Below are 26,405 nucleotides of genomic sequence, written 5' to 3'. Positions count from 1 at the left end.
AAATTTTATCAGATTCACCTGAATCCGTTGCCGTGTGGACAGGGCCTAAGATGCTCTTTTTATACCCAGTCATGTTAATGACCTATTGCCAATTGACCTAATGAGTTGCAATCTGGTCCTCCAGCTGTTCCTTTTTTTGTACCTTTAACTTTTCCAGCCTCTTATTGCCCCTGTCCCAACTTTTTTGAGATGTGTTGCTGTCATGAAATTTCAAATGAGCCAATATTTGGCATGAAATTTCAAAATGTCTCACTTTCGACATTTGATATGTTGTCTATGTTCTATTGTGAATACAATATCAGTTTTGAGATTTGTAAATTATTGCATTCCGTTTTTATTTACAATTCGTACTTTTTTGGAATCTGGGTTTTATAATATTATATACATACATACATACATACATACATACATACATACATACATACATACACTCTTGTGGTCAGAAGTTTACATACATTAACATGTATGTCATGGCAATATTTGGGCTTTTAGTAATTTATTTGAACTGTTCTTTTTCTGTGGCAGAATGTACAGCATACATCCTTAATTAAAAAAACATGAAAATTTGGGGGGCGCTAGTGAGCAGCGCATGGAGTAGACGTGCTTTTAGGGACTCCTCCGAGCCAATATGTAAAAATATTATTTTGACAGTCTCATACATATTTTTTATTGGCCACAGGAATAACTTTACAAATTGGAGGCTTAACCAGTTAAGTTTTTGCAACGATATGCCGAAGAAGTCACCCACAAACGTCGAGTGCCCTCGACCATCCTCAGCGACTGCTAAAGCTAGCGCTGGCGGTGCTAGTTAGCCTGGCTAACGCGACTTCAAAGCTCTCCGAGCATTTGGTCTGGCCAAGCTATTAAGCCAAACCGTTTCCCAGAGCCCGTGGTTGACCCGCCTCCTTGAAATGCCTCAGTTTGCTACTGGTCGAAGCCGGAAAAGGCTGTGACGAAGCTTAAACCAATCGCATCACTCTTTCCTCTGACATATGTGACACGACGGGGCTAACTGGTAGATTAAACTCTTACCGAAGCCGGTCGGGAGCAAGGCGAAAACGTCCTTCCTTTCAATAAATACCTCCAGGGCTGCTCTTTGCTCCGTTTTCAATGAGAACTTCCCGTTGAATGCTTTCAATACAGCATCTACCGCTGTGTTAAAGGCTTGCCGCTGCTCCATGTTCGTGATGTAAATGAAGCGCTTCCGGCATAGATTCTGTAAACAATCTATGGCTTCCGGTCGCAGTTCTACTACGTCACTGCCTTGAACACGCCTCTACCCAGGGCCGTTGGAGATGCTCAAAGTTGATTGGTTCCCGATTTTTCGGGAGCTTGGAAATGCTGTAGATAGCCTGCCTGGCCAGACTAAGCTCGGAACAGGCCCTCGTGTTACGTCACGCTTAGGACGGGCGGGCCCAGGCTAGGTGCTAGTAGCAGCCAGCCAGATCATGAGTCCAGCGATAGCGACACAGAGCATCTGCCTTTAATCTGGGAGAAAGTCTCCGACAAGATCCTTTCACATATCAATGGCAGGTTTGATAAACTAGAGCAAACATTTCAAGCAGTGCAGAGCTCTCAAAGAGAATTACTGGAGAAGGTTGAAACGGTAGAGGAGCGAGTTTTGGACCATGAGAGCTGCATAACCTGCTTGGAGAGGATGGTCTCGGGCCTGAGGGATGAGAACAACATGCTCAAGCTAAAGGTGGACGACCTTGAAGGCCGGTCGCGTCGCAATAATATTAAGATTGTTGGCATTCCTGAGCATGAAGAGGGCGGTAAACCAACAGAATTCATCGAGGCATTAATCCCGACGCTTCTCAGCGAAGACAACTTTCAGTCTCCGGTGGTTATCGACCGGGCACACCGGATCCTGCGGCCGCTGCCCGCAGCTGGAGCTAGGCCTCGCGCCATTATCGCCAGGGTCCACTTCTATCGGGAGAAGGAGCTCATACTCCGCCTCCGGAGGGGACGACAGATGGAGTATAAAGGCAACAAGGTGCTTATTTTTTCCGGATTATACGCCTGAGGTGATGCGGCAGCGGCGTGAATACATCGAGACCCTGGGGAAGCTGCGGGAGCTGAAGGTGGAGCACAGTCTACTTTTCCCGGCGCGGCTCCGGATAAAACACAAGGATCGGTTTAGGGTCTTCAGTACACCGAGTGAGGCAATGACTTTTATCAACACTGACTTAAAGAACTTAAGACTGCTGTGGTCCCTTAGTGTATATTTTTATACAGAGGGCTAATAACATTATCTCAATGTTATATATTTTTTTATTCAGTTAACTGTGTTCAACATTTGGCGAGACTGTCAATTTGATTTTTCTGACTTAGGTCAAACATGTTTGGCAGTGGAGTTAGTTATCACAGCTGTAATAGTGAGTTGCAGGTTTGAAAGCGGGTCTCAGACCGTGCGTGTAGCGGTCCCGAGCATGAAGGGAGGCCTGTGCTTCATTTGGGGAAGTACTTGTGGGCGGGAAGGGGATATGTTCAAGTTCATGGGTTTGTTTGAGTGTGTTAATTTAGGTTATAATGTTTGTTATTTGTGTGTCTTATTTTTTTATATTTTGTGGGCTTTTGAGAGGATACCAGGTTGCTCTTATTACAGAAATAATGTCAGTATCTGATGCCACAACACATAGCAGTATAAATGATAATCTCACATTGGTCTCATGGAACGTTAAGGGTTTGGGTCATGTGATTAAACGAGGTCGCATCTTCTCGCATCTCAAATCGTTAAAAGCAGACATAATTTTTCTTCAGGAAACACACATTAGTGTAAATGAGCAGCGCAGGTTGAGGGCAAATTGGATTTCCCAAGTTTATCAAGCACCTTTTACCCGCAAGGCAAGGGGGGTTGCTATTCTTTTCCAAAAAAATATACCATTTCGCCTTGATTGTATGACAGCAGACCCATATGGCAGGTATTTAATGATATCTGGGCACATTAATTCTTTTCCGATAACGATGATTAACATATACGGTCCAAATATTGATAATCCTGATTTCTTTCGTAAAATATTTGATGTGATACCTTACTCTACCCCGAATGTTATTATTGGAGGTGACTTTAATTGTTATCTTGACCCAGTCCTAGATAGACTTTCTACAAAACCACCTTCTCCTATAGCCTCAGTGGGAATTCTGAATGATTTAATTAAAACAAGGAATATGGTTGAAATATGGCAACTGCAGCATCCTACAGAGAAGGAGTTTTCTTTTTATTCCCATGTCCATAAATCTTACACTAGGATTGATTATTTTCTGATAGCTACTGAATTACTGCCCAGTGTTACTGACTCTACTTATCATAACATTTTAATATCTGATCACAGTCCAGTTTCTCTTAACTTAAGGAATATCCTATCTCGTCCAAAATATAGCTGGCGTTTCAACCCTCTACTTCTTGAGGACCAGTCTTTTACTCAATATATGACTGCACGTATAGATGACTTCCTTATTACAAATGATAATGGGGAAGTCTCTGACTCTACGTTGTGGGAGACCTTCAAAGTAGTTATGAGGGGCCACATTATTTCATTTGAAGCAGCCAAGAAAAAAGAACTTAATAACCGCCTTAAGGACATTGAAAAAATGCTTTCGATACTGGAAGAGGCTTATAGATCTTCCCTCTCATCTGCTGACTACAATAAGATCTTGAAACTAAAATATGAATATAATACTATCCTTAATAAACGAGTTGGTAATCTTCTATTAAAAATTAAACAGAAATATTTTGAACTTGGAGATAAACCGGAGAAACTGCTAGCTAGTCAACTTAAAGGTGAAGGGGCCAAACAGGCCATTCACAGGATAAAACCTAAATCAGGCAGACTCCTAACCAAGCCGAAAGACATAAATGATTGCTTCAGAGATTTCTATAAGGAATTGTACTCTAGTAAAGTAAAGGCTACTGAAGCAGATTTCTGTAACTTCTTTGCTAATTTAACTGTTCCCCAATTAGATAGCACTGCTAGAGATGACTTAGATGCCCCAATTTCTGAAACTGACCTCTTGAATGCTATTCGAGCCTTTCCCTCTGGAAAAACATCTGGCCCAGATGGCTTTGGCTGCGAATTTTATAAATCATTTCATGACAAAATAGTTCCACTCATGCTGAGGATGGTGAATGATGTTATGAGAAATAAGATGCTCCCCAGTTCATTGTATGAGGCAAATATCTGCTTACTCTTAAAAGAGGGAAGGGAAGCGTTGGATCCTGCAAGTTACAGACCTGTTGCTCTTTTGAATAGTGATCTGAAAATAATAACTAAAGTCTTGGCTACAAAATTAGGTAGGCATATTTCCACAATTGTTGACCCTAATCAGACTGGATTTATTCCAGGTCGATTTTCTTTTAGTAATGTCCGTCTGCTTTTAAATACAATATATTCAGTGCATGGGAAAAATACACAGGCTGTTGTTTTATCTCTTGATGCTCAGAAGGCATTCGATCAGATTGAATGGCTTTATATGCTGAAGACACTAAAACAATTTGGATTTGGGGAAAATTCCATTGAATGGGTGAAGATAATTTATCTTAAACCAGTATCCTTTGTCCTCACCAATTCAGATAGATCCCAACTCTTTGAGTTACAGCGGGGTGTAAGACAGGGTGACCCTCTTTCTCCTCTCCTTTTTGATATTACCCTGGAACCACTTGCAATTGGTATAAGAGGTCATACAGGCATTCATGGGGTAAAGTTTGGTAATGTGGAAAGCCTTGTTAACCTGTATGCTGATGACTTATTGATCTTTCTATTGGACCCAGTAGTCTCAATTCCCAACCTCCTGAATTATATAAAATCATTTAGTAAATTGTCTGGGTACACAATTAATTGGGACAAATGTGAGTTCATGCCATTGACTAACATGTGTCCTATTTTCTTGAAAACCTTGCCATTTAAAATAGCTACTACCCATATTAATTATCTTGGCCTTAAAATCTCCAAAACCCCCAAACTTTTATTGAAATTGAATTTTTTGGAAATGGTCGATAAACTAAAAGCCAATATTAGGAATTGGAAATTGCTTCCTCTCTCAACGATTGGCCGCATTAATGCCATTAAAATGGTTGCACTTCCAAGGTTTTTGTATCTTTTTCAAAACCTCCCTATTTATTTGCCATTACATTTTTTTAAACAACTGGATTCAATTATCCTGTCATTTATTTGGGCAGATAAACCCCCTCGTATTTCTAAAGCCCATTTGCAGAAGAATGTAAAAAAGTGGGGGTCTCGGCCTCCCTGTTTTTAGGCAATATTACTGGGCTGCAAATGCAAGAGCTCTTATTTTTTGGAATGGGGCTTTGCCTTATGATGACTGTTCATCTCCACTCTGGCTAAAAATTGAATCCATGTCGGTGTCACAAACTTCGCTCTCAGCATTGCTTTTTTCAATTTCACAATCATCCCATAAACTATTTGGTTACAACTTCATTCTTAATAATTCTCTGAAGATATTGAATCAAATTAGAAAAGTCCTTGAATTACCAAATGTTTCGATAAATGCCCCAATAACAGACAATCACTTGTTTAAACCAGGCTTGATGGATGGGGTGTTTTTGGACTGGAGAGAGAGAGGCCTACATTGCATATCAGACTTTTACATTGATAACAATTTTGCTTCTTTCCCTCAGCTCCAGGCTAGATATCACCTTCCTCAATCACATTTTTATCGATATTTACAGGTCAGACACTTTGTAAAGGAACATATTTCGGATTTCCCAATAAGACCACAAAATTATAACTTTTATGATACACTTCGCTTACAACCAAATTCCAAACATTTGATTTCCCGCTTCGTCATTGCTTTTGAGACATCAGCGAGTACTAGTTATCTCAGGGATACATGGGAAAAAGAACTGGGAGTTCCACTGTCAGATAAAATATGGGAGGAGAGCCTGTCCAATGTAAAGAAGTGTTCTATAAACTCTAGATATCGGTTAATTCAATTTAAAGTCATACATAGACTGCATTATTCTAAAATTAAACTTAATAGACTATTTGAATCAGTGTCTCCCATGTGTGATAGATGTAACAGAGCCGAAGGTTCACTCGCACATTTATTCTGGTACTGTCCTGTACTGGACAACTTTTGGAGTGACATATTTAATTGGTTCTCTAAGCAATATAAAACAAATCTTCAACCAGACTGTAACCTGGCCATTTTTGGTTCCTCTGAAAAGACATCGGCCCTTCCTTCCTACTGTAAGCAGGTTCTCAAAACAGGCATGGTAGCAGCCAAAAAACTGATATTACTTGATTGGAAATCTCTATCTTCCCCATGTTTTAAGAGGAGGCTCAACGAAATGGTTTGGGTTTCTAGGATGGAACAGATTCGCTTTAGCAGAAGGAACTCACCAAAGTATTATGAAAAAGCATGGAAGCCATTCTTGGATTTACTTGATGAGGCCTAAATGACCAGTTTGTGATTTGGGCTGCTATGTGGGATTGGTAATAGTTTTATTTCTGTATTTTTCTTAGTATTGACCAAGGTTCTGATCTTTCAGAGTTTTTTTGTTTGTTTGGGTTTTTTTTGTCTCTATTTGTGTATGTGTGGTTGTTTTGTGTCTTGATTTGTTTTATTGTACCTATAGGTATGTATGTTAAGTTGAAAAAGTGAAAATGTGAAAATAAAGTATTCAAAAAAAACATGAAAATTTGGTGCACAAGTTTTAATTTTCTTTGGGTTTTCTGAAATCAACACAGGGTCAAAATTATACATACAGGGTCAAAAATTTACATACACTCACTTAGATTATTAATTCAGAGGTGCTGAAACTTTCAAAATGTCTCATCTTGCCAAGCTCGAGGTCTCCTAACTTCCTGTTAGTGATCATAATTGACTACAGCTGGTAGCTTCTCTGTGCCTTCATAAAAAGGGTTTGTTTACAGCACTCATTGGATTGACCAACACACAGTAAAATGGTTTCCCAAGGAGCTCAGTGCAGATCTGAGAAAGAGGATCACAGATATGCACAACTCTGGAATGCCTCTTGGAGCCATTTCTAAACAACTGCAAATTCCATGATCAGTTCAAACAATTGTGTCCACGTTATTGTGAGGTGTAGTCACTTTGCCAAGCCACTTTGCTTCAAGAAAACCAAAAATGTCACCCTCAGCTGAAAGGAAATTGGTTTGGATGGTCAGGAACAACCTGGGAACCACCATGGCACAGCCCTGCCATGAACTGGAAGCTGATGGATCACTGTCTACAGTTCAGATCACCATGGACTAAGAGGCTGCTGTCCAAGAAATAACCCCCGCTCCAAAATTGACACCTTCAAGCTTAACTAAAGTTTGAAGCTGACCACACGGACAAAGAAAAAGCCTCCTGGAAGATAGCTGTATGGTCAGATGAGACAAAGATTTAGTTGTTTGGCCACAATGACCACCATGTACAGAGGGACACTGTGCGAGCTGGTGGTGGTGGGATCATCATGCTCTGGGGCTGTTTTGCTGCCAGTGGAACTGGTTCATTGCACAAAGTGGATGGAATAATGGAGAAGGAGGACTACCTCAGAATTCTTCAGCATAAACCATCAGAAACTTGAACACGACTTGGGAGTTACAACAGGACAATGAACCCAAACACGCATCAGAGCTGGTTGTGGAGGATAAAGCAGGCTAATATTAAGCTTAAAACAAGTCCTGATTTCAACCCTATTGAAAATATATGGACCGTGCTTATAAGTCGGTCCATATATTATATATATGCCAAGAAAAATAAAAATTAATTGAACTCTGCCAATTCTACCATAAAGAGTCATGAAATATCCAACCAGAATTCTATCAGAAGCTTGTTTATTGGCAAACAAAAATGTTTGGTCAAGGTGAGTCAAAGAGACATTTTACTCAAATATTAGGTGTGCTGTATGTATATACAGCACACCTAATATTTGAGTAAAATGTCTCTTTGTAATGTGTAATTTTGACCCTGTGTTGATTTCAGAAAACCCAAAGAAAATTAAAACGTGTGCACCAAATTCTAGCTTTTTTAATTAAAATATATACACTGTACATTCTGCCACAGAAAAAGAATTAGTTCAAAGAAATTTCTGAAAGCCCAAATATTGCCATGGCATTCATGTCACTGTATGCAAACTTCTGACCACAACTGTATACACACACACACACACACACACACACACCATCCCAACTTTTTTGGAATTGGAGTTATATATTAACCATGGATAAATGAACAAAACCAAAACAGATTGCACTTCACAGTCAAGTTATAACTGAAATTCTTCATCTCTATTATTTGTACTTTATACTAGTATGTGTTTGCTTGGTTGTGCTACTTGGGCTCTCAAGAAATATAAAGTGCATTTTAAAAATGAACCACAGGAAAGAAATAAAAACAAGAAGGCAGTCATCTATATCCCCCACTCTATATATCAACTATATACCAAGTTTCAAGATATTATTTGTCACATTTTTCAAGTTCTGCTGCAGGAAACCAACCCTACCTCTTTACACTGAACTCAGCAGCCCATGGCATAAGCCCACTGGACCTTTGGTCCAGGTGAGCTAAAAATTAAAATTTCTCATATTTCTTAGTATCAAAAGGCACATATACATTACTTAATCAACACATATACCAACTTTCAAGACCATACCATTTATAGTTTTCAAGTTCTGCTCCGGAAACAAAACCTAGCCCAAGGCTAACCTGAGAGACTAAGTCTGAAATTGTTTCCATAGAAAACATAAATTAAAATTTCTCAAATCTATTAGTATGAAAACGCACATCTACATCACCTTGTTAATATGTATACCAAGTTTGAGATCCATATCATGAATAGTTTTGGATATATGCTCCAGAAACGAACACTGCTCTTAGAAACTAATTAAAAATATTTTTTGTTTCTGTAAAAATTTGAAAAATACTTTTTTTCAAAAAAGCAAAACACCAGTTCACATGTTGCTTGATGTGTATATAAAGTTTCATGAAAATGTCTTCAGTAGTTTTAAAGATATGGCCCGGAAATGAAAACGTGACCGGACGGACAGACGGAACCCATTTCCATATCCCCACCAAACTTCGTTTGGGCAGGGGATAATAAACATCTGTTAACTTAATCTGCATTTGAATACGCTGAATGTATAACAGTTACATTAATGGTAAATGTCAGTCAGTATCCCAGTCTGATCAATAACACTGTGCACTAACAGAGGAAAGAGCTCTCCATGCTTGAACATCATGTATTTTAGTCATATGATCCCTCTCATTTAGATGTGCCGTTACAGACTGTTCTTCAGAGAGCTGTCTGTGTAATAATCACTGATTCTAATTTTGAACATGATGAAAAAAAATTTACCCCCTAACAAAATAGAGAGAAAACTGATTTCTAAAAAAAAACCACCCATTTATAGATTTATACATAAAAATGCTCTTTTTACTCTTGGAGGAGTGCTTTTTTTTTAGTTGCTTGTAAACACAAATGTAGTCATATTAAAACTAGCCTCTGATGGAGGTCCAACTGGCTGCTGATTCTTTGTTTTGTTTTTGGTTTTTTTGTACCTGTTTGAATGGGAAGAAGGCAGGAGGGCTAGAGAAGCACCAGTTTATTTTTCAGCAAGTGAAAAATAGAGCAATGACTGGTATAAAGGCAGGAAAATACCTTGAGTCTGCTCAGGTAGCGTTTGGTGTGAACAACCAGGAGATCCTCCTCGCTGGCCTCCCTCGCTGCAACAATAGTCTCATCTGTGATGAACTGCTCCTCTATGTGTGAACAGAATAACAGATGTAAACCATTAGTTAATATAGCAGTGTCTAGTAGTGAGCCCATGTGAACTTTTGCTTGAAGATGCTTTGCTGCTCATCAGAGGGGCTTCATCATCTAATGATCTCAGACTTCCATACATCAGTCGTGAAAATAGTTCTGTGTTAAAGAAGCTGGCTAATTGGGTACCTGTCACATAACCATATAACTGATTCATAAAATTAAAATGGTACTCCAAACAGATTTTAAAATGTGAATCCTTGCTGCCTCTTAGGGCTCCTTCAGAGCACAAACCCAGTGAGTTTGTGGGCCTGCAGTAATGACAGCAAGCAACACAAATGAAGCCAAGTGCGCTAACACTTTTTACTCATAGTGACAATAGAGAGAATGTTGAGTGCAGAGCTTATCAAACTAAAATAAAATGCACCAAAGTACAATTTTCACTTCGCGAGGTGATATTTATGCCTTCCTACCACTTGACTTTTACATGCTTTTCTTCTGTGTTACATAAGCATGTCCCCATCATGTATATTGGCCACTGTACAAGCCACTGGAGGCAGTGTTTTGATCTGGGGTTGCTTCAATTGGTTCAAGGCTCAGCAATGTTATGTGGCAATAAAATTAAGCCAGCTGATGAGCTGAATGTACTGAATGACCAGGTTAACCCCACTGCAAATCAATGAGAAAAGAATTTACCGAATGGTTCGACTCTCCTGTAATCAATATGAGATCTCGGCAAAATATATTTGCATATCTGGATGGAAATAAATGTTCTGCCATTGCATAAGGTTGTTGAAACAATGGCAGGGCAAAGGCGCACTGTAATCAAAGCAAAAGGCGGTCTAATGAAATATTACTGTGTACGAGCAACTTTTTCTTTTTTTTTTTTTTGGCCAGGCAGTATATGATTATTTTTTTTCGTTTTAACCAGTTTTAGATTATGTGGACAAGTTTTACTGTCGCTTTGAAAGACAATGGAACCATCCTGATATCATCCCCCGTGACCCCACACTCCAGCTCCTGCCCATCACCCTCACCTCCCCCACTTCTACTTCTGCCAGGGCTTCTCTACAACCTCTCAACCTGATGGTCCACCCACCCTCAACACTCTCCATTCTGAAGAGGGATGTTAACAAGCTCTTTAAGAAGCTGAACCCCACAAAGCAGCAGGTTGTGACACTGTCTCACCATTCACCCTGAAGCACTGTGCTGATAAGCTGTGTCCAGTGTTCACAGGCATCTTCAAGACCTCACTGGAGACATGCCATGTGCCAGCCTGTTTCAAGGCCTCCACCATCATCTCCGTCCCCAAAAAGCCAAGGATCACAGACTAAACCCTCTGGGGTCAAGAGCTTTGCTAGCGAAGCTCGGCAGATTTATAATGAGTAGATAATGTATTTAGATAAATATCTTAAGTTTTTAAATCATACAAGCATGATAAACATATTGACAAAAACTTTATACTTTCCTATGTGTCCACTGCCAAATAATATTATATATTTTAAATTACCTAAATTAGATGAAACATAAAACTTGTCACCTTACTCAGTCAGAGTATTAAGGCCAAGTTTACATTAGACCGTATCTGTCTCGTTTTCTTCGCGGATGCACTGTCCGTTTACATTAAAACGCCTGGAAACGGGAATCCGCCAGGGTCCACGTATTCAATCCAGATCGTGTCTGGTCCGGTGCTGTGTAAACATTGAGAATATGCGGATACGCTGTGCTGAGCTCTAGCTGGCGTCGTCATTGGACAACGTCACTGTGACATCCACCTTCCTGATTCGCTGGCGTTGGTCATGTGACGCGACTGCTGAAAAACGGCGCGGACTTCCGCCTTGTATCACCTTTCATTAAAGAGTATAAAAGTATGAAAATACTGCAAATACTGATGCAAATACTGCCCATTGTGTAGTTATGATTGTCTTTAGGCTTGCCATCCTTCCACTTGCAAGTGGTAAGTGACGCGCATACCCGATATGCACTCGGATCACACACACAGCAGCTCAGTCCCGAATCACTGCTCGTGCGCTTCACTCGCGCGCTCTGTGAGCTGCGCAGGGCCGGAGTGCGCACCCTCCAGAGGGCACTCGCTGTTCAGGGCAGAGTGATTTGGAGCGCAGGATGTCTGCGGAGCCGAGCGTATCCGTGTATTGGCGTTGCTGTGTGCACGCGAATCGTGTATTGGCGTTGCTGTGTGCACGCTAATCATTTTAAAAACGTTAATCTGATGATCCGCTGATACGGTCTAATGTAAACCCCACCTCAGAGTGCTGAGTGCCCACTTATGCACTCAGCACTCTGAATACTCTGACTGAGTAGAATAAAAGACTATTCACATGGTAACGGAATGATTATCACTTTCACTCTTTCGGTTTAGATTGGTTTCTCGTTTGCGTTGGGAACGCCCACCATAAACAGGATAAAATACATCAGTCATAGTTTAGGCTACCTGTTTGGAGGTAAAACTTGTTACGAGATGGCACGGCAATTGCTCAGAAGACGCTTCAGATGATTCAGGACCGCAATTCAATTCATGATTCAGGACAGCAATTAAATTCAATCTTGAGGACTGTGACACTGGCAGCATGGTGGTGTAGCGGTTAGCACTGTCGCCTCACAGCAAGAAGGTTCTGGGTTTGAGCCCAGCAGCCAATGGGGGCTTTTCTGTGTGGAGTTTGCATGTTCTCCCCGTATCTGCATGGGTTTCCTCTGGCTACTCCAGTTTCCTCTATAGTCCAAAGATATGCAGGTTAGGCTAACTCAGCGTTTCTCAACCTTTTTTCAGTCACGGCACCCTTCAGAAGTATGCAAATTCTCAAGGCACCCCTGTATAAAATATATGCAGTCACGCTGACCATACGCTGACCCCGGCAGTGACGTGACATGGGAAAGGGGGCTGTGAGACAAATTTTGATGATGCATGAGGCGGTGATGATCTGCATTAGTGTAACTATCATTTTTTTGAATTTTAATTCATTTTATTTATTTCAATGTTAGAATATATAATTTTTTGATGGCACCCCTAACGAAGCCAGACGGCACCCCAGTTGAGAAAGGCTGGGCTAAATGGTGGCTCTAAATTGACCGTAGGTGTGAATGTGAGTGTGTGAATGGTTGCTTGTCTCCATGTGTCAGCCCTGCGATGATCTGGCAACTTGTCCAGGGTGTACCCCGCCTCTCGCCTGTAGTCAGCTGGGATAGGCTCCAGCTTGCCTGCAACCCTGCACAGGATGAGCGGTTACAGATGATTGATGGATTGCGACTTGATCCAGCCAAAGATCAACTCGAGTAAGTGTAAATATTTCTTCTACTTCTTATGAGCCTATCGGTTGATGTGTGTGCTGTCATGCATCCACAGGAAAAATGACTGAGCAATTTTTCCCCAGAGTTAAGAAGTACAAGGTGTTTCAAAAAATTTGATATCATTTCAGTCTAATAACTTTGCCAATTCTTGTTCAATTGACCTCAAATTTTAACAGCATGTGTGGAAACAGGTCAAAATTTTATGTTTAATTGTTTTTGTTTTTATCTTTTTAGATATAGAAATGCCATTCACTGGAAAAGAAAAGGCATTTTGTGTTGGAGTACGCTCGAACACAGTCGAACAAGACTGTGCAGCATGCATTTATGAGAGAATTCTCTAAAAATGCACCAACTGCAATGCAGATTTGGACACGACACAAAAAGTTCAAAGAGGTACTGGGTTAAAAGAGGAGGCTGTCTGTGTGTGTCTGCGTCTCAGGCAGCGCGTGTATTGAAAATTTGTGAAACCGTTCATGGAATCCACATACCTTTGAATTTCTCATTCAAATTTTGAGGAATAAATCTTATATTGCTCAACATTAAGCCTGTTCAGTTTAATTTGCCTAAACTATGTAGTTTCTGGGATATTTACATCTCAAATAATATCAAATTTTTTGAAACACCCTGTATTTTCCTCAAAAATAGTTAAGTTTGCCCCCCAGCCGAAAACAAATTTCGCAATTTCTAACAGCCAATCATTAGCTTTCCATGGTCCATCTGAAATAGAAATTCAGCAGTCATTCCTGGGTCTCATGGCAATTACAGTCCGTGTGCCACAAAGCCCAATCAAGATTTGGGAAATCAGAACATAACACGAGCGCTTTCAGAACGAAGAAATCAAATGTATAACGACAAACATGCAAAATACGTAGCAATAACTTTTAAAATGTAAACTGAGCAGGGTTCTCCACTTTTCAAAAATAAAAGGTGGCTGAGGGGGCGGGGCAGGGGGACGAAATCCCCCTGAAGCTGACAGACTTTGGGCTTTTTTGACAGTGAAACTGGCCAATAGATGCATAGGAAATGCTAAATCATTGTTAAAATCATTTTACAAAAAAGTTAACACATTCTTACTGTACATATCTTTATTTTGGGCTGCACGGTGGTGTAGTGGTTAGCACTGTCACCTCACAGCAAGAAGGTTCTGGGTTCGAGCCCAGCGGCCGATAGGGGCCTTTCTGTATGGAGTTTGCATGTTCTCCCCGTGTCTGCGTGGGTTTCTCCCACAGTTCAAAGACCTGCAGTTAGGTTAACATAAGACAGCCTTGGGCTGCAGTGCCCAAGAGTGGCGGTGCATAAGTATGCAGCAGCTTTGCTCTCCTGTGATGAACTAAATTTCGTTGTACATTTGTGCAGTGACAATAAAGGCATTCTATTCTACTGTCAATGTGAGACTAATATGACATTTCAGTTGAGACTGATGTGCCTGTTGCACATCCCTGAATTAATTATATTTTTTTTCTGTGTGTGAAAAATAAATGAACTTCCATGCATAAACAAAATACCCAATTACAATAAATGCATACATTTTTTACAATACACATAATGTTAGTTGGGTGAAACCACTCCAGTCAATGCATGAGTTGGTGCGCGTGCCCAAGACTGGTACTACAAAGCCACCCCGGCCTCCGTAGTTTGGGTCCTTTGACCCAGGAACCCAGAAGTCCTGCAGTAAACGAACACTGAAGCAGCAGGAAAATGTAGCTTTCGCCTACACAATCACAGATACGTAAAATAAAAGACCTGAACTTAATTTGTGTGTGTGTGTGTGTGTGTGTGTGCGCTGTTATATGATTACTGTAACTATGTATGGTCAGAAAAGACGATAGATAAGCGTAACTGTTGCACAATAACGCTACAAACACCTGCAAAGTTATTTAGCTGTTGGCTAGTTATTTTGGCTGCTTCACGTAGCCCCCGTATGCATTCGTTTAATGGTCTTCTGCATGTGAAATAGTTCCAAAATTATAACAAAGCGAATACTTTACAATTTATTTGGTGTATACTGATGAAGTTACGGGGCAGTGTTTTGTTTGTTGTTTTTTTTTTTTTTTGGGCCAAGGGAAGAGTGGCAGGACAGAATTATAACGTGGCGATGCACCACTTTAAAAGCACCTGTGGAGAATAGTGCTGGGCATTTTCCGTGAAACTTACCATTTTTTCTGTGAAGCCGAAATCGTTTTTTCGTGGTCTCCATCACACTATACCATACAGGATAGGGTCGCCATCTTACCATGTGGGAACAACGTGATATAATTTAATACGCACTAAATGATTGGACAATATAAGAAGGATTAGCCAATCGGTTCCCACTTTTTATCTAGTCACATGTACACAGCCTCAGTAATCAAACGGCGCGCAAGTAACAGCATTCCTTATCAAATAAGCCCGACAAGAAAGTTCAAACAATTACGGGAAAATTGCATTTGGTCGAAAAAACAACCAATTTAGATGTCATTACAACCGATGATTTCGATCGGCAATTGGTTACTAATAAAAACCCTGCACTGAATGGAATGGAATTTTTTACTCTTCTCATTGAATACCCCTCCCATTGCCAACCCTTTATTCCAAAACAATAGGACATACATTTTTTGATGGCCAGTTAATTGTCCAAATCAATGGAGCAGATTTAAGTTTTTGTGCTTGATACATTCCTAAGACTGAACAGAATCACCTCAAGTGACCTCGGTTCATCACAATGGGTAACGTTTTGGTTTTTTTTGGTTTTTTCCCCCCACACGTTCCAGCACAGTTCTAAAACTGCTTTTTACAACATCTTCATGTATCTGTTTTTTTGTTAAAGTACAATCATGACATACATACTACATACTGGTGCATCTCAAAAAATTAGAATACCATGAAAAAGTTCCTTTTTTTCATAATTTAATTCAAAAAGGTAAACTTTCATATATTCTATATTCATTACATATAAAGTGAAATATTTAAAGCCTTTTTTGTTTTAATTTTGATGATTATGGCTTATAACTCATGAAAATCAGAAATCCAGTATCTCAAATTATTAGAATATTCACTAAGATCAATCAAAAAAAGGATTTACAATACAGAAATGTCCAACTTCTGAAAAGTATATTCATTTATACACTCAATACTTGGTTGGGCCTCCATTACCATGAATTACTGTATCAATGCGGTGTGGCATGGAGGTGATCAGTTGCCCCTTTTCCACCAAAGCAGTTCCAGGGCTGGTTCGGGGCCAGTGCTTAGTTTGGAACCGGGTTTTCTGTTTCCACTGACAAAGAACTGGCTCTGGGGCCAGAAAAACCGGTTCCAGGCTAGCACCAACTCTCTGCTGGGCCAGAGGAAAGAACCGCTTACGTCAGCGGGGGGGCGGAGTTGTTAAGACCAACAACAATAACAAGACCGCAAAAGATCGCCATTTTTAAGCGACGAGAAGCCGCAGCTGTACAAACGCGAAGTCATCCATTATTACTGCTACTTCCGTGTTGTTTTTGCTTCGATATTCGCGCCAAGGTTTATGCAAACGTAGCGACGTAACTGACGTATACAGCGACGTAATGACGTATACAGCGACGTAACTGACGTATACAGCGACGTAACGATGTAGCTCCGCGAGCTATGGAAAAGCAAACTGGTCCTCAGCTGGCTCGCAAGTTGAACGAGTTGTGAACCAGCACCAGCACTGGCTCCGAACCAGCCCTGGAACTGATTTGGTGGAAAAGGGGTAAGTCTGTGGCACTGCTAAGGTGTTATTGAAGCCCAGGTTGCTTTGATAGTGGCCTTCAGCGTATCTGTATTTTTGGGTCGGGTGTTTCTCATCTTCCTCTTGACAATACCCCATAGATTCTCTATGAGGTTCAGGTCAGGCAAGTTGGCTGGCCAATCAAACACAGTAATATCATGGTCAGCAAACCATTTGGTAGTAGTTTTGGCACTGTGGGTAGGTGCTAAGTCCTGCTGGAAAAGGAAAATCAGCATCTCCAAAAAGCTCGTCAGCAGATGGAAGGATGAAGTGCTCTAAAATCTCCTGGTAGATGGCGGTGTTGACTTTGGACTTGATAAAATACAGTGGACCAACACCAGCAGATGACATGGCACCCCAAATCATCACAGACTGTGGAAACTTCACACTGGGCTTCAAACACCTTGGATTCTGTGCCTCTCCACTCTTCCTCCAGACTCTAGAACCGTGATTTCCAAATTAAATGCAAAATGTACTTTCATCTGAAAAGAGGACTTTGGACCACTGAGCAACAGTCCATTTCTTTCTCTCCTTAGCCCAGATAAGACACTTCTGACATTGTCTCTGGCTCAGGAGTAGCTTGATATTAGGAATGCAAAAGTTGTATCCCCTTTCTTGAAGATGTCTGCTCGTGATGGGTCTTGATACACTGACACCAGCCTCAGTCCACTCCTTGTGAAGCTCTCCCAAGTTCTTGAATCGACTTTTCTTGACAATCCTCTCAAGACTGTGGCCATCCCTGTTGTTTGTGCACCTTTTCCAGCCACCCTTTTCAGCAATGACCTTTTGTGGCTTACCCTCCTTGTGGAGGGCATCAGTGATCATCTTCTGGACAACAGTCAAGTCAGCAGTCTTCCCCATGATTGTGGTTGTGTGTACTGATCTAGACCGAGAGATACACTGTGTTCATACTGTTTTACTCAAACTCGAAATGAAATATTCTAATATTTTGAGATGGGGTTTTTTTTATGTTTTTGTACTGTATGCCATACTGATTAAAATTAAAATGGAAAAATGATTGAAACATTTTAGTTTACGTGTAATGAGTCGATAATATACAACAGGCATCACCAAATGGCGGACCTCGGTCCGGATCCGGACCCAGTGATGGTTCTGTCCGGACCCGTGACCAATGGTAAATTCACGAGATTAAGTAATTTTCATGAAGCATTATTTTGGACGGTCGTGGCTATTGACAGTGGGCGCTGCTACTCCAGTTAATACGACAATAGCTTCACTCAGTTGAGCCAATAAAATCATTAGTTTACCCAGCGCACCAAGGCAGAGCAACAAGCAGAGAGGAAGAGAGTTAAGAGACAACCGACCGAGACAACATGGCTTGCTCCAAAAGGCGGCGGAAAGTAGACAAGGAAAATCGTTGTTTTAAAGATGAATGGACGGAGAAATATATGTTCATTCTTCCGGCGAGCAGTTCAAAACCAGTGTGCCTCATATGCTCCGAAAACATGGCATTAATTAAAAGCGGCAACGTGAAGCGCCACTACGAAACGAAGAACAGCTCTTTTGAGCAAAGTTATCCCCTGAAGTCCGAGCTGAGGGCACGCAAAATAACCGAACTGCAAGCACAGTATGACAGGTCTACCCGACTCATCACACATACATTTACAGCCCAGCAACGTGCAAACGAATGTTCCTTAAAAGTAGCGTGGATTTTGGGGCAACATAAACACATTGGAGTGTGTTCCCTGGTCTAATCAAAGTAGCACTACACACCTTGACTATGTTTGGATCAACTTACAGCTGTGAGTCAGCTTTTTCCACTATGAACATTGTCAAAACCAAGTACCATTCTAGGCTCAACAATGAACACCTACATATCTGCATGAGAATGGCACTCCAACCAAGATTTAAATTACTGGCAGGTCAGCCACATGCCCGTTTTTCTCATTAAGAAGAGTAAAAGAAGAATTAAAAGAGAAAAGTTCAAAGAAAAATGTTCTGTTTGCATTTCCCCCCCAAAAAGCCACTTGTTTTCTGAAGATGTGGACTTTTTTTTCTTGAAAAGTAGGCCCTCATTTTTTTAGGCTGGGACCTCCTTATTTTAAGAACAAAGAAGAGAAAATGTTAAGTCAATGCTCTGTTTGCACTTTTTAGTTAATGTTTTCTGAGTTGACTTTTTTACTTGAAAAAGTGTAGGCCTTCAATTCTTCAGGTTGGGACCTCTTTAATTTAAGAGAAAAAGGAGTTATTCCACTCTGTTTGCACTTTTTTATTTATTTTATTCTGAGGTTTCTGTTTTCTTTAACCTGAAATAAAGGCCTTGAATTTATTTTCCTGGGACTACTTTCATTTATGGTAAAAGAGATATTATGTATTTTTAAGTTCGTTTCTTAGACAAGGATTTTAAGATCGTTACCTTGTTAACAGTTTCAGCGCGAATCTTCTGCCTTCCTCAGAACTGTCCTGACAGGACAGTTCTGAGGAAGGCGGAAGATTCGCGCTGAAACTGTTAACAAGGTAACGATCTTAAAGTCCTTGTCTAAGAAACAAACTTAAAAATACTTAAATAGTCAGACATAATGAACTTCCACTACATGGTAAAAGAGATAGTTGTGCACTCAGTTCATTTCCTGCATTGGAAATGAACAATAAATATTGTTGAAACCATATGAAAATGTGGACATAGGGGAAGGCTATAAGACACAAGCTGGACTTCGGTTCGGACCTTCTACTTGGACAAAATTTAATAACTGGACCTCAGTGACTTTTAATTGAATACCCCTGATATACAACATTTTCACTTTCTTAAATAACTGATGGAAAATATTGAACTTTTTCACAATATTCTAATTTTTTGAGATGCACTAGTAGATATTACTGCAGCTGAACATGTGCTGAATAGAAAAAAGGCATATGACTTTAAAAATACTCCTTAGATTTGTCGAAATTGACAAAATCAGAGCATGCCAAAATCATTAGAGTGCCAGAAAATACCCTCAGACCCCAGAGGGTTAAATGACAACAGACCCATTGCCCTGACTTCTGTTGTTATGAAATCCTTCGAGCGTCTTGTGCTTCTCCACCTTAAAGCCATCACTGATCTACTCCTGCACCTCATGCAGTTCGCCTGCAGAGCCAACAAATCTGCAGATGATGCGGTCAACATGGTTCTTCATTTCCTCCTCCAGCACCTGGACTCCCCAGGAACCTATGCTAGGATCCTGTTTGTGGATTTCAATTCCACCTCCAACACAACCATCCCAGCTCTTCTGCAGGACAAGCTCTCCCAGCTAAGCATGCCCAACTCCACCTGCAAGTGGATCACTGACTTCCTGTCTGACAGGAAGCAGCACATGAAGCTAGGGAAACATATCTCTGACTCCCAAACCATCAGCACCAGATTCCCACAAGGCTGCATCCTCTCTCTTCTACTCTTCTCCCTGTACACCAATAGCTGCATCTCCAGTCATCAGTCTGTCAAGTTCCTAAAGTTTGCAGACAACACCACCCTCACTGGACTCATCTCTGATGAGAATAAGTCTGCCTACAGGTGGGAGATTGACCATTTGGTGTCCTGGTGCAGGCAGAACAACTTGGAGCCCAATGCTCTAAAGACAGTGGAGATAACTGTAGACTTCACGAGGAGCTCTGCCACACCCTCCCCCCACCACCCTGTTTGATTCCCCAGTAACCTCTGTGGAGTATTTCTATATCCTGGGCACTACAATCACTCAGGACTTCAAATGGGAGATGAATACCAGCTCTCTCATCAAGAAAACACAGCAGAGGATTTTCTTCCTGTGGCAGCTGAAGAAGTTCAACCTGCCAAAGACAATGATGGTGCACTTTTACGCCACCATCAAGTCCATCCTCACCTCCTCCATCACCGTCTGGTGCACTGCTGCCACTGCCAAGGACAAACTGCAGCACACCATTTGTTCTGCCGAGATGATGATGATTGACTGCAACCTTCCATCTCTTTAGGACCTGTATGAGTCCAGGATTCTGAGGAGAACAGAAAGGATTGTGGCCAACCCCTCTCACTTGACACAAACTTTTTGAGACACTCCCCTCTGGTAGGAGATTGTGGTCCATTAGAACCAAAACCGCATGCAATAAGTAAAGGCCAGCTTTTCCCCCCCACTGACTCTAAAATTACACTCTCATTCTGTAACAAATGCACTTCCTCTCTGAACTGCAATTTTGCACATTTCATGGTCATATCATTCATCTTCATTCTGTGAACTTTTATTGCACATTCCGGCACACACTGTACAGTTTGGTTATTTATTTAACCCATTGCACATCCTCTTCTCACACATTCATGTCATGACACTTCATCTTCATCCTGTGACCTATTTTTGCAAGTTCTGAGACATACTGCACAGCTTGGACTTCAAAACAACCCATGCACGTGCTCCTTAAATCAGAATCACTTTTATTGCCAGGTATGTGAACACACACGAGGAATTTCACTCCGGTTTCACTTAGCTCTCTTAGTACTAACAGATAAAAAGCGTAGACAAAAACAAAACAAAAAGCTATGTACATGCAGAAGGGTAAATATATGTTTCGGCAAGGATTTTTTAAAATCTTTTGGTGCAAAATGGTGCATAGTGCAAGGATGACTTAGTAAATATAAATATACAGTGTGCACAGAATGACGGTATGAGTGTGCAGATATATTTCACAGTTGATGTTACTGATATTCAAGTCCGGTTTTAGCTGTTCATCACAGAGACAGCCTGAGGGAAAAAAAAACTGTTCTTGTGTCTGGTTGTTTTTGCGTACAGTGTTCTGTAGCGTCTCCCAGAGGGGAGAAGTTTAAACAATTTGTGACCAGGGTGTGACGAGTCTGCAGAGATGTTACCTGCCCGTTTCCTGACTCTGGAAAGGTACAGGTCTTGGATGGAGGGCAGGCTGACACCAATAATTTTCTCTGCAGACCTTATTGTCCGTTGCAGTCTGTTCTTGTCCTGCTTGGTGACCGATCCAAACCAAACAGTGATGGAAGAGCAGTGTAGGTGCATTTGGGTAATTGAGTGATCAATCTCATTAAATCTGAAGGTTAATAATTAAAATTGAATCAGTCTCATTTGAATCGTTTTCAGTGAATCATTTTCATTGAATCAGTCTCATATTATCATTAAATCACTCATGGAATCAGTCTCATTAATTAATATCATTAATTTTGGTGCTTAATAATAAATTACCAAACAGCTAAATTATGGTATATTCCAAATTATTATGATCACTTACCATATTACATAAATCATATGCACCTTTGAATTCTTGGAGATTGGGGACTTCAAAGATATTGGAACACAAATAAACACACAGTTTCAATAATAAATGAATTTATTATAACAAAGATAAAAAATGGATAATGGCAGTTGAAATATATACAAACAGTGAGGTGTGTGTGTGTGTGTGTGTGTGTGTGTGTGTGTGTGTGTGAGAAAGAGAGTGTGTGTGTGTGAAGACAAAAGATTAGCTTTGTGTGCTAATTAAGATGTGTTTGTGTGTGAGGCCTTGTGACCACGTGTTTCTAAGTAAAGCAAGGAAAATTAGCTTTGGTAGCTAACTAAGACAAAGGAATGCTAGCTAGCATGTGTTTGTGTGTGAAAGGCCTGGTGAGGCCTGGAGACCACGTGTTTGTGTAGGCCTAGATTAGCCTCGTGTGGCTAAGCTAAGACAAAGGGAAGCTAGCTAAGGTGGGTTTGTGAGGCATGTGGCCACGTGTGGAGGCCTAGATTAGCCTTGTGTTTAGCTAAGACAAAGGAATGCTAGCTAAGGTGTGTTTGCGTGTGTGGGGGAGGACCACCATGTGGTAAGGCCTATGGCCTAGCAAAAGAAAGGCTAGCGTGGGTTGCTAGCTAAGGTAAAGGAATGCTAGCTAAGGTGTGTTGGTGTGCGTGTGTGTGGGGGAGGACCGCCACGTGTTTCTAAGACAATACACTTAGCTTTGGATGCTAATGGGACAAAAGAAATTAGCCGTAGGCTAATTTCACTAGCTTATAACAGTACTGAATCTACTGAAACCTTGATAAGGTCAAAATGCGTGATAAGGAAATTAAAGTGTTAGTGAGGAATAAAGAGAAGCATGCACAGCCTATCTATTAAAACAACTGAGAGATTGAAACAAAATAATCAATTCAACACGCTGCGTGTTTGCAGTGTAACAATTAAACCGTTCCTGAGTGTAAATTCACATTAATTCAATAAAAGCTAATTCCTAAGATTAGGTTTTTGATTATGCCCAAAAATGCCAGTCTTACGCGAGATTATGAGAAGATGTCCCGAGACTTTTGGAGTTTTCACCGTTGTGGAGATCTCCGTGAAGCACAGGGGATTTCTTGGAGAGGCTGAGTTCACAGGAGCCCGTAGAGACTTCTGTAGAAAAACAAAGAATTCTTGGGCCGATGCTTCGTAGCTCGTGGGAAGGAAATCTTTGTAGAACAAGGTGCGCAGCGCTTCAGTTAAAAAAAAAAGGGTCCAGCTGCTTTCTCAACTTTGAATTAAAACTGCTTGGGCGGCAGTCGTGACGTCACTTCTAATACGAATAAAACTGGTTGTAACTCGATTGAGTTAAAGATCGCACGACTCTGGAGTCTACCTTGGCCAAGGGTAAGAAAGAAATCGCGCTAAATCGTGGATCTTGCAAGAAAGAGGTCTTTTTCTGGTTTGCTCGGGTGAAGCGAGCGATTCCTCCTTGTGTCCGTGTTGAATCCACGGTGCCGAAAGAGGAGGAGCTAGGAGTTCCCGGGTTTCTTATGCTTTCATGGAGGATGTGACGTTGGTGATCCCGCCCCCACATGACGCAGGTCAACGCGGAAGTTGGCTGATGGGAAATGTAGTTTCTTAATGGGACTGTACCTACAATCCCCCTTTTGGTCTCAGGGATGGAGTCGTAGCACTGAGAGCACAGCACCGTACAGTCCACGTGTCCATAGTCCTTGAGGCAGCCTTGCTCTGCACAGTCCATGGTGTCCTGTGAAAACTGTGTGTTCCAGTAAGACAGCTGGAGGCAGAGGCATTTGGGCATATAATCACTCTATAGGCATTTGGGCATATAACCACTATAGGCATTTGGGCATATAATCACATCAAAAATTTTAAACGGTAAACACTACATATATACTTCATTTCCTACACATAAAAAAAACAAGAAAAGAGAAGAAGTGAAGGAAAGAAAAGAGGTGTTAGTGTTTGGGTTGGTAAACCTAATCTTCTAGAAAGGTGATAGCAGCAGGTGGTCTGGCCAGAAAGCGTGTGCTACTGCGGCTAAAGCTGTCAGAGACGCAGACCATCTTATCCAGCTTGGCGTGTAGTGTTATGTATGGGTTGCCTGGGCAGACCCAGTGGATGTCTTTAGTGGAGGTGCACATCTCTAAGTCTTGTGGATTCACAAAAATGAGGATAGCACTGCCAAGACTATATGCCAGGTGTATTTGCGATGAATACACACTAGTAATAATAGCGGATTTTAGTATTTTATCTACCATGTTATACCAAAGGGTTATTACTTTATTGGGTTGGTAAGTCTGACCGGGAATGTTAGTGTACGCTTATGGGTGAGTGAGGCGTACAAGCTAGGTGGACAGGATGGGCCTAGCTGTCTCCCCCCCCCCCTTTGGAGTGAGGACTGTTCAAAAGGTTTGATTCGATTATTATGGACCCAATCGATATGAGAGCGTTTGATTAGGCCTGAATGTGATACGCAACGGGGAACGGTTTTCCCACGATCGAAAGGTCTCGACCAGGGTGGTAGGAACTTCTCTGAGATTTGGGCGTAGTAGGCCTTTCGTCCTTTTACACTCGAATCGAGATTCTTTTGGGCCCATGTAAAGGTTGACTGTAGGTGGCGTTGTAGGTCAGCGACATATTGATGTGCAGTGTATGCAATTACGACGCTCATGTCCTCTGGTCTGTACAGGAGATGCAGGGGGAGAACCATCCCTCGCCCAGTCATCATCTCCGAGGTTGTGACTCCAGTGGTGCGATGAGGGGCGGACCTAATGGCCCTTAGCACCAGGGGAAGTTTCACATCCCAATCTTTACCATGGTGGTTGACATACTTTCGCAGCATGCTCACAATGGTTTGAATGGCTCGTTCAACCTGACCAGAGAATCGAGGGTGGTACGCGATATGGAATTTCGCCTCGACGCCCAACATGTTCCACAGCGCAGCCATTACACCAGCAGTGAAATGGGTGCCTGTGTCTGAGTCGATGGATAGAGGGAGGTTTTTCAAAGAATTGTGGCCACTAGGGGGAGTCGCGATGTCGGGTGTTTCGACACCAGACTCTGTGTGCCAAGACATGAACTGAAGTTCATCAGAAATTTGGTCTCGCGTGGCACTTGGTTGGTCTGTGTTCACACTAATCTCATCGCAACGGGTTTGTGCATGTTTTGTGGGGTTCAACAACGGCAGGGTCGTGATTTGTGTGAAGCTGACTAAGTTTATGTTGCAGGGCCTGGTTGGGATTGGGTCACCTTGTGAGAGCCGTGTCTGAGAGATGGTGGTGAAGACTTTAGCGCACGTGAGAGGTGCGTTTTGTGGGTTTGCCTTCACCACCGGGGGAGCTCTACATCCTGACCATCGCCTGCTGTTTCAGAGGGATCTCCTCCCCCTTTCACGAGATATACCCGTGGTTCCTGGCCTAGTCATGCCAGCGGGTAGCTTTTGTCATTTTTCTTGGGCTCTTTTATCTTATCTGTTGAGGGGTCTGACCTCTGTTGTAACAGTTATTTAATCTCAGCCAACTGGGCTTTCAAAGAGTCCAGCTCTGAGCGGAACTCACCAGGTTGGTCTGAGTCACTGTCTCAGTCACCTCTACCCCTACATGGAGAGCTACGGTTGGCGTGCTCCTGCCATTTCCGGCCAGAGCGGGGATGACGATCTTGCTGCCAACCGTTTTGTTCCTTATGACCATTCTCATCTGATGAATGGTTGTCATGGTCACTATGGCCTTGCCATCGGTCTCTCCTGGCCTTACCTTGCCGATTCTCCCGCTCACCCTTGTGATGGCTCGGCAAGGGGCAGTTTGGACCGTAGTTTCTCCAGGTGGGTCCCCCTTTTGGAGCTTCACCTCCTTCTAAGGTTAGCGGGGGCTTGTCCTCACCCTGGAAACTAAGGACTCTGGGTTCATCATCGTTTCCATTTGCGGTTTTGACGATGGTCTCCCAGGTCATTTGGGCTAGTTGCCTAATTTCCCTCATCGAGTAGCAACCTCGTCGACACGTCAGTGTGACTTGAGTCCGCACGCTTGGGTGGAGATTATGTAAGAAGAGGGATTTGAAGCCTCTATCTTCTTCCAAGCCTGGTACGCTACGACCCTGGAAATAGGCAGTACGTAGCCATCTATAATATTCACGAGGCGCCTCAGACCGTTTTTGTTTGATTTGTATAGCACACAATGTCGCGGAGGTTTCATCTGTGTACGGCGCATATTCTTCCCTCATGTAATTGCGAAGTTTCGAGTAACTATCACGAATGTTTGGGGGTAGTCTCTAAAAAGGCACGAACGCTGCTACTGGAGGTCTTCCAGATTAGTTTAAGTTTTTCTCGCGTTGTGGCATTTGGCAGGTCCATCAGGCATTGGTCAATTTCTCGCAAATAATCATTTACATTTGTTCTTTTCTTGTCGGGGTCGAATCGCTCGACATCTTGGGCAAGTAGGT

General features: G+C 41.8%; 1 protein-coding gene across 3 annotated transcripts in view; it reads right to left on the bottom strand.

Moving 5' to 3' along the window:
* Positions 1-26,405, bottom strand: part of hdac11 (histone deacetylase 11) — a 147,034-nt gene that overhangs the window by 113,454 nt on the left and 7,175 nt on the right. For all 3 annotated transcript variants that reach the window (XM_060909879.1, XM_060909880.1, XM_060909881.1), the window contains exon 4: positions 9,629-9,729. In XM_060909879.1, coding sequence (XP_060765862.1) covers positions 9,629-9,729 — 101 coding nt within the window. The remainder of the gene's footprint in view (positions 1-9,628; positions 9,730-26,405) is intronic.

Source organism: Neoarius graeffei, chromosome 26 (genome assembly GCF_027579695.1).
Source record: "Neoarius graeffei isolate fNeoGra1 chromosome 26, fNeoGra1.pri, whole genome shotgun sequence".
Taxonomy (NCBI): domain Eukaryota; kingdom Metazoa; phylum Chordata; class Actinopteri; order Siluriformes; family Ariidae; genus Neoarius; species Neoarius graeffei.
This window is presented reverse-complemented; position numbering and strand designations above follow the sequence as displayed.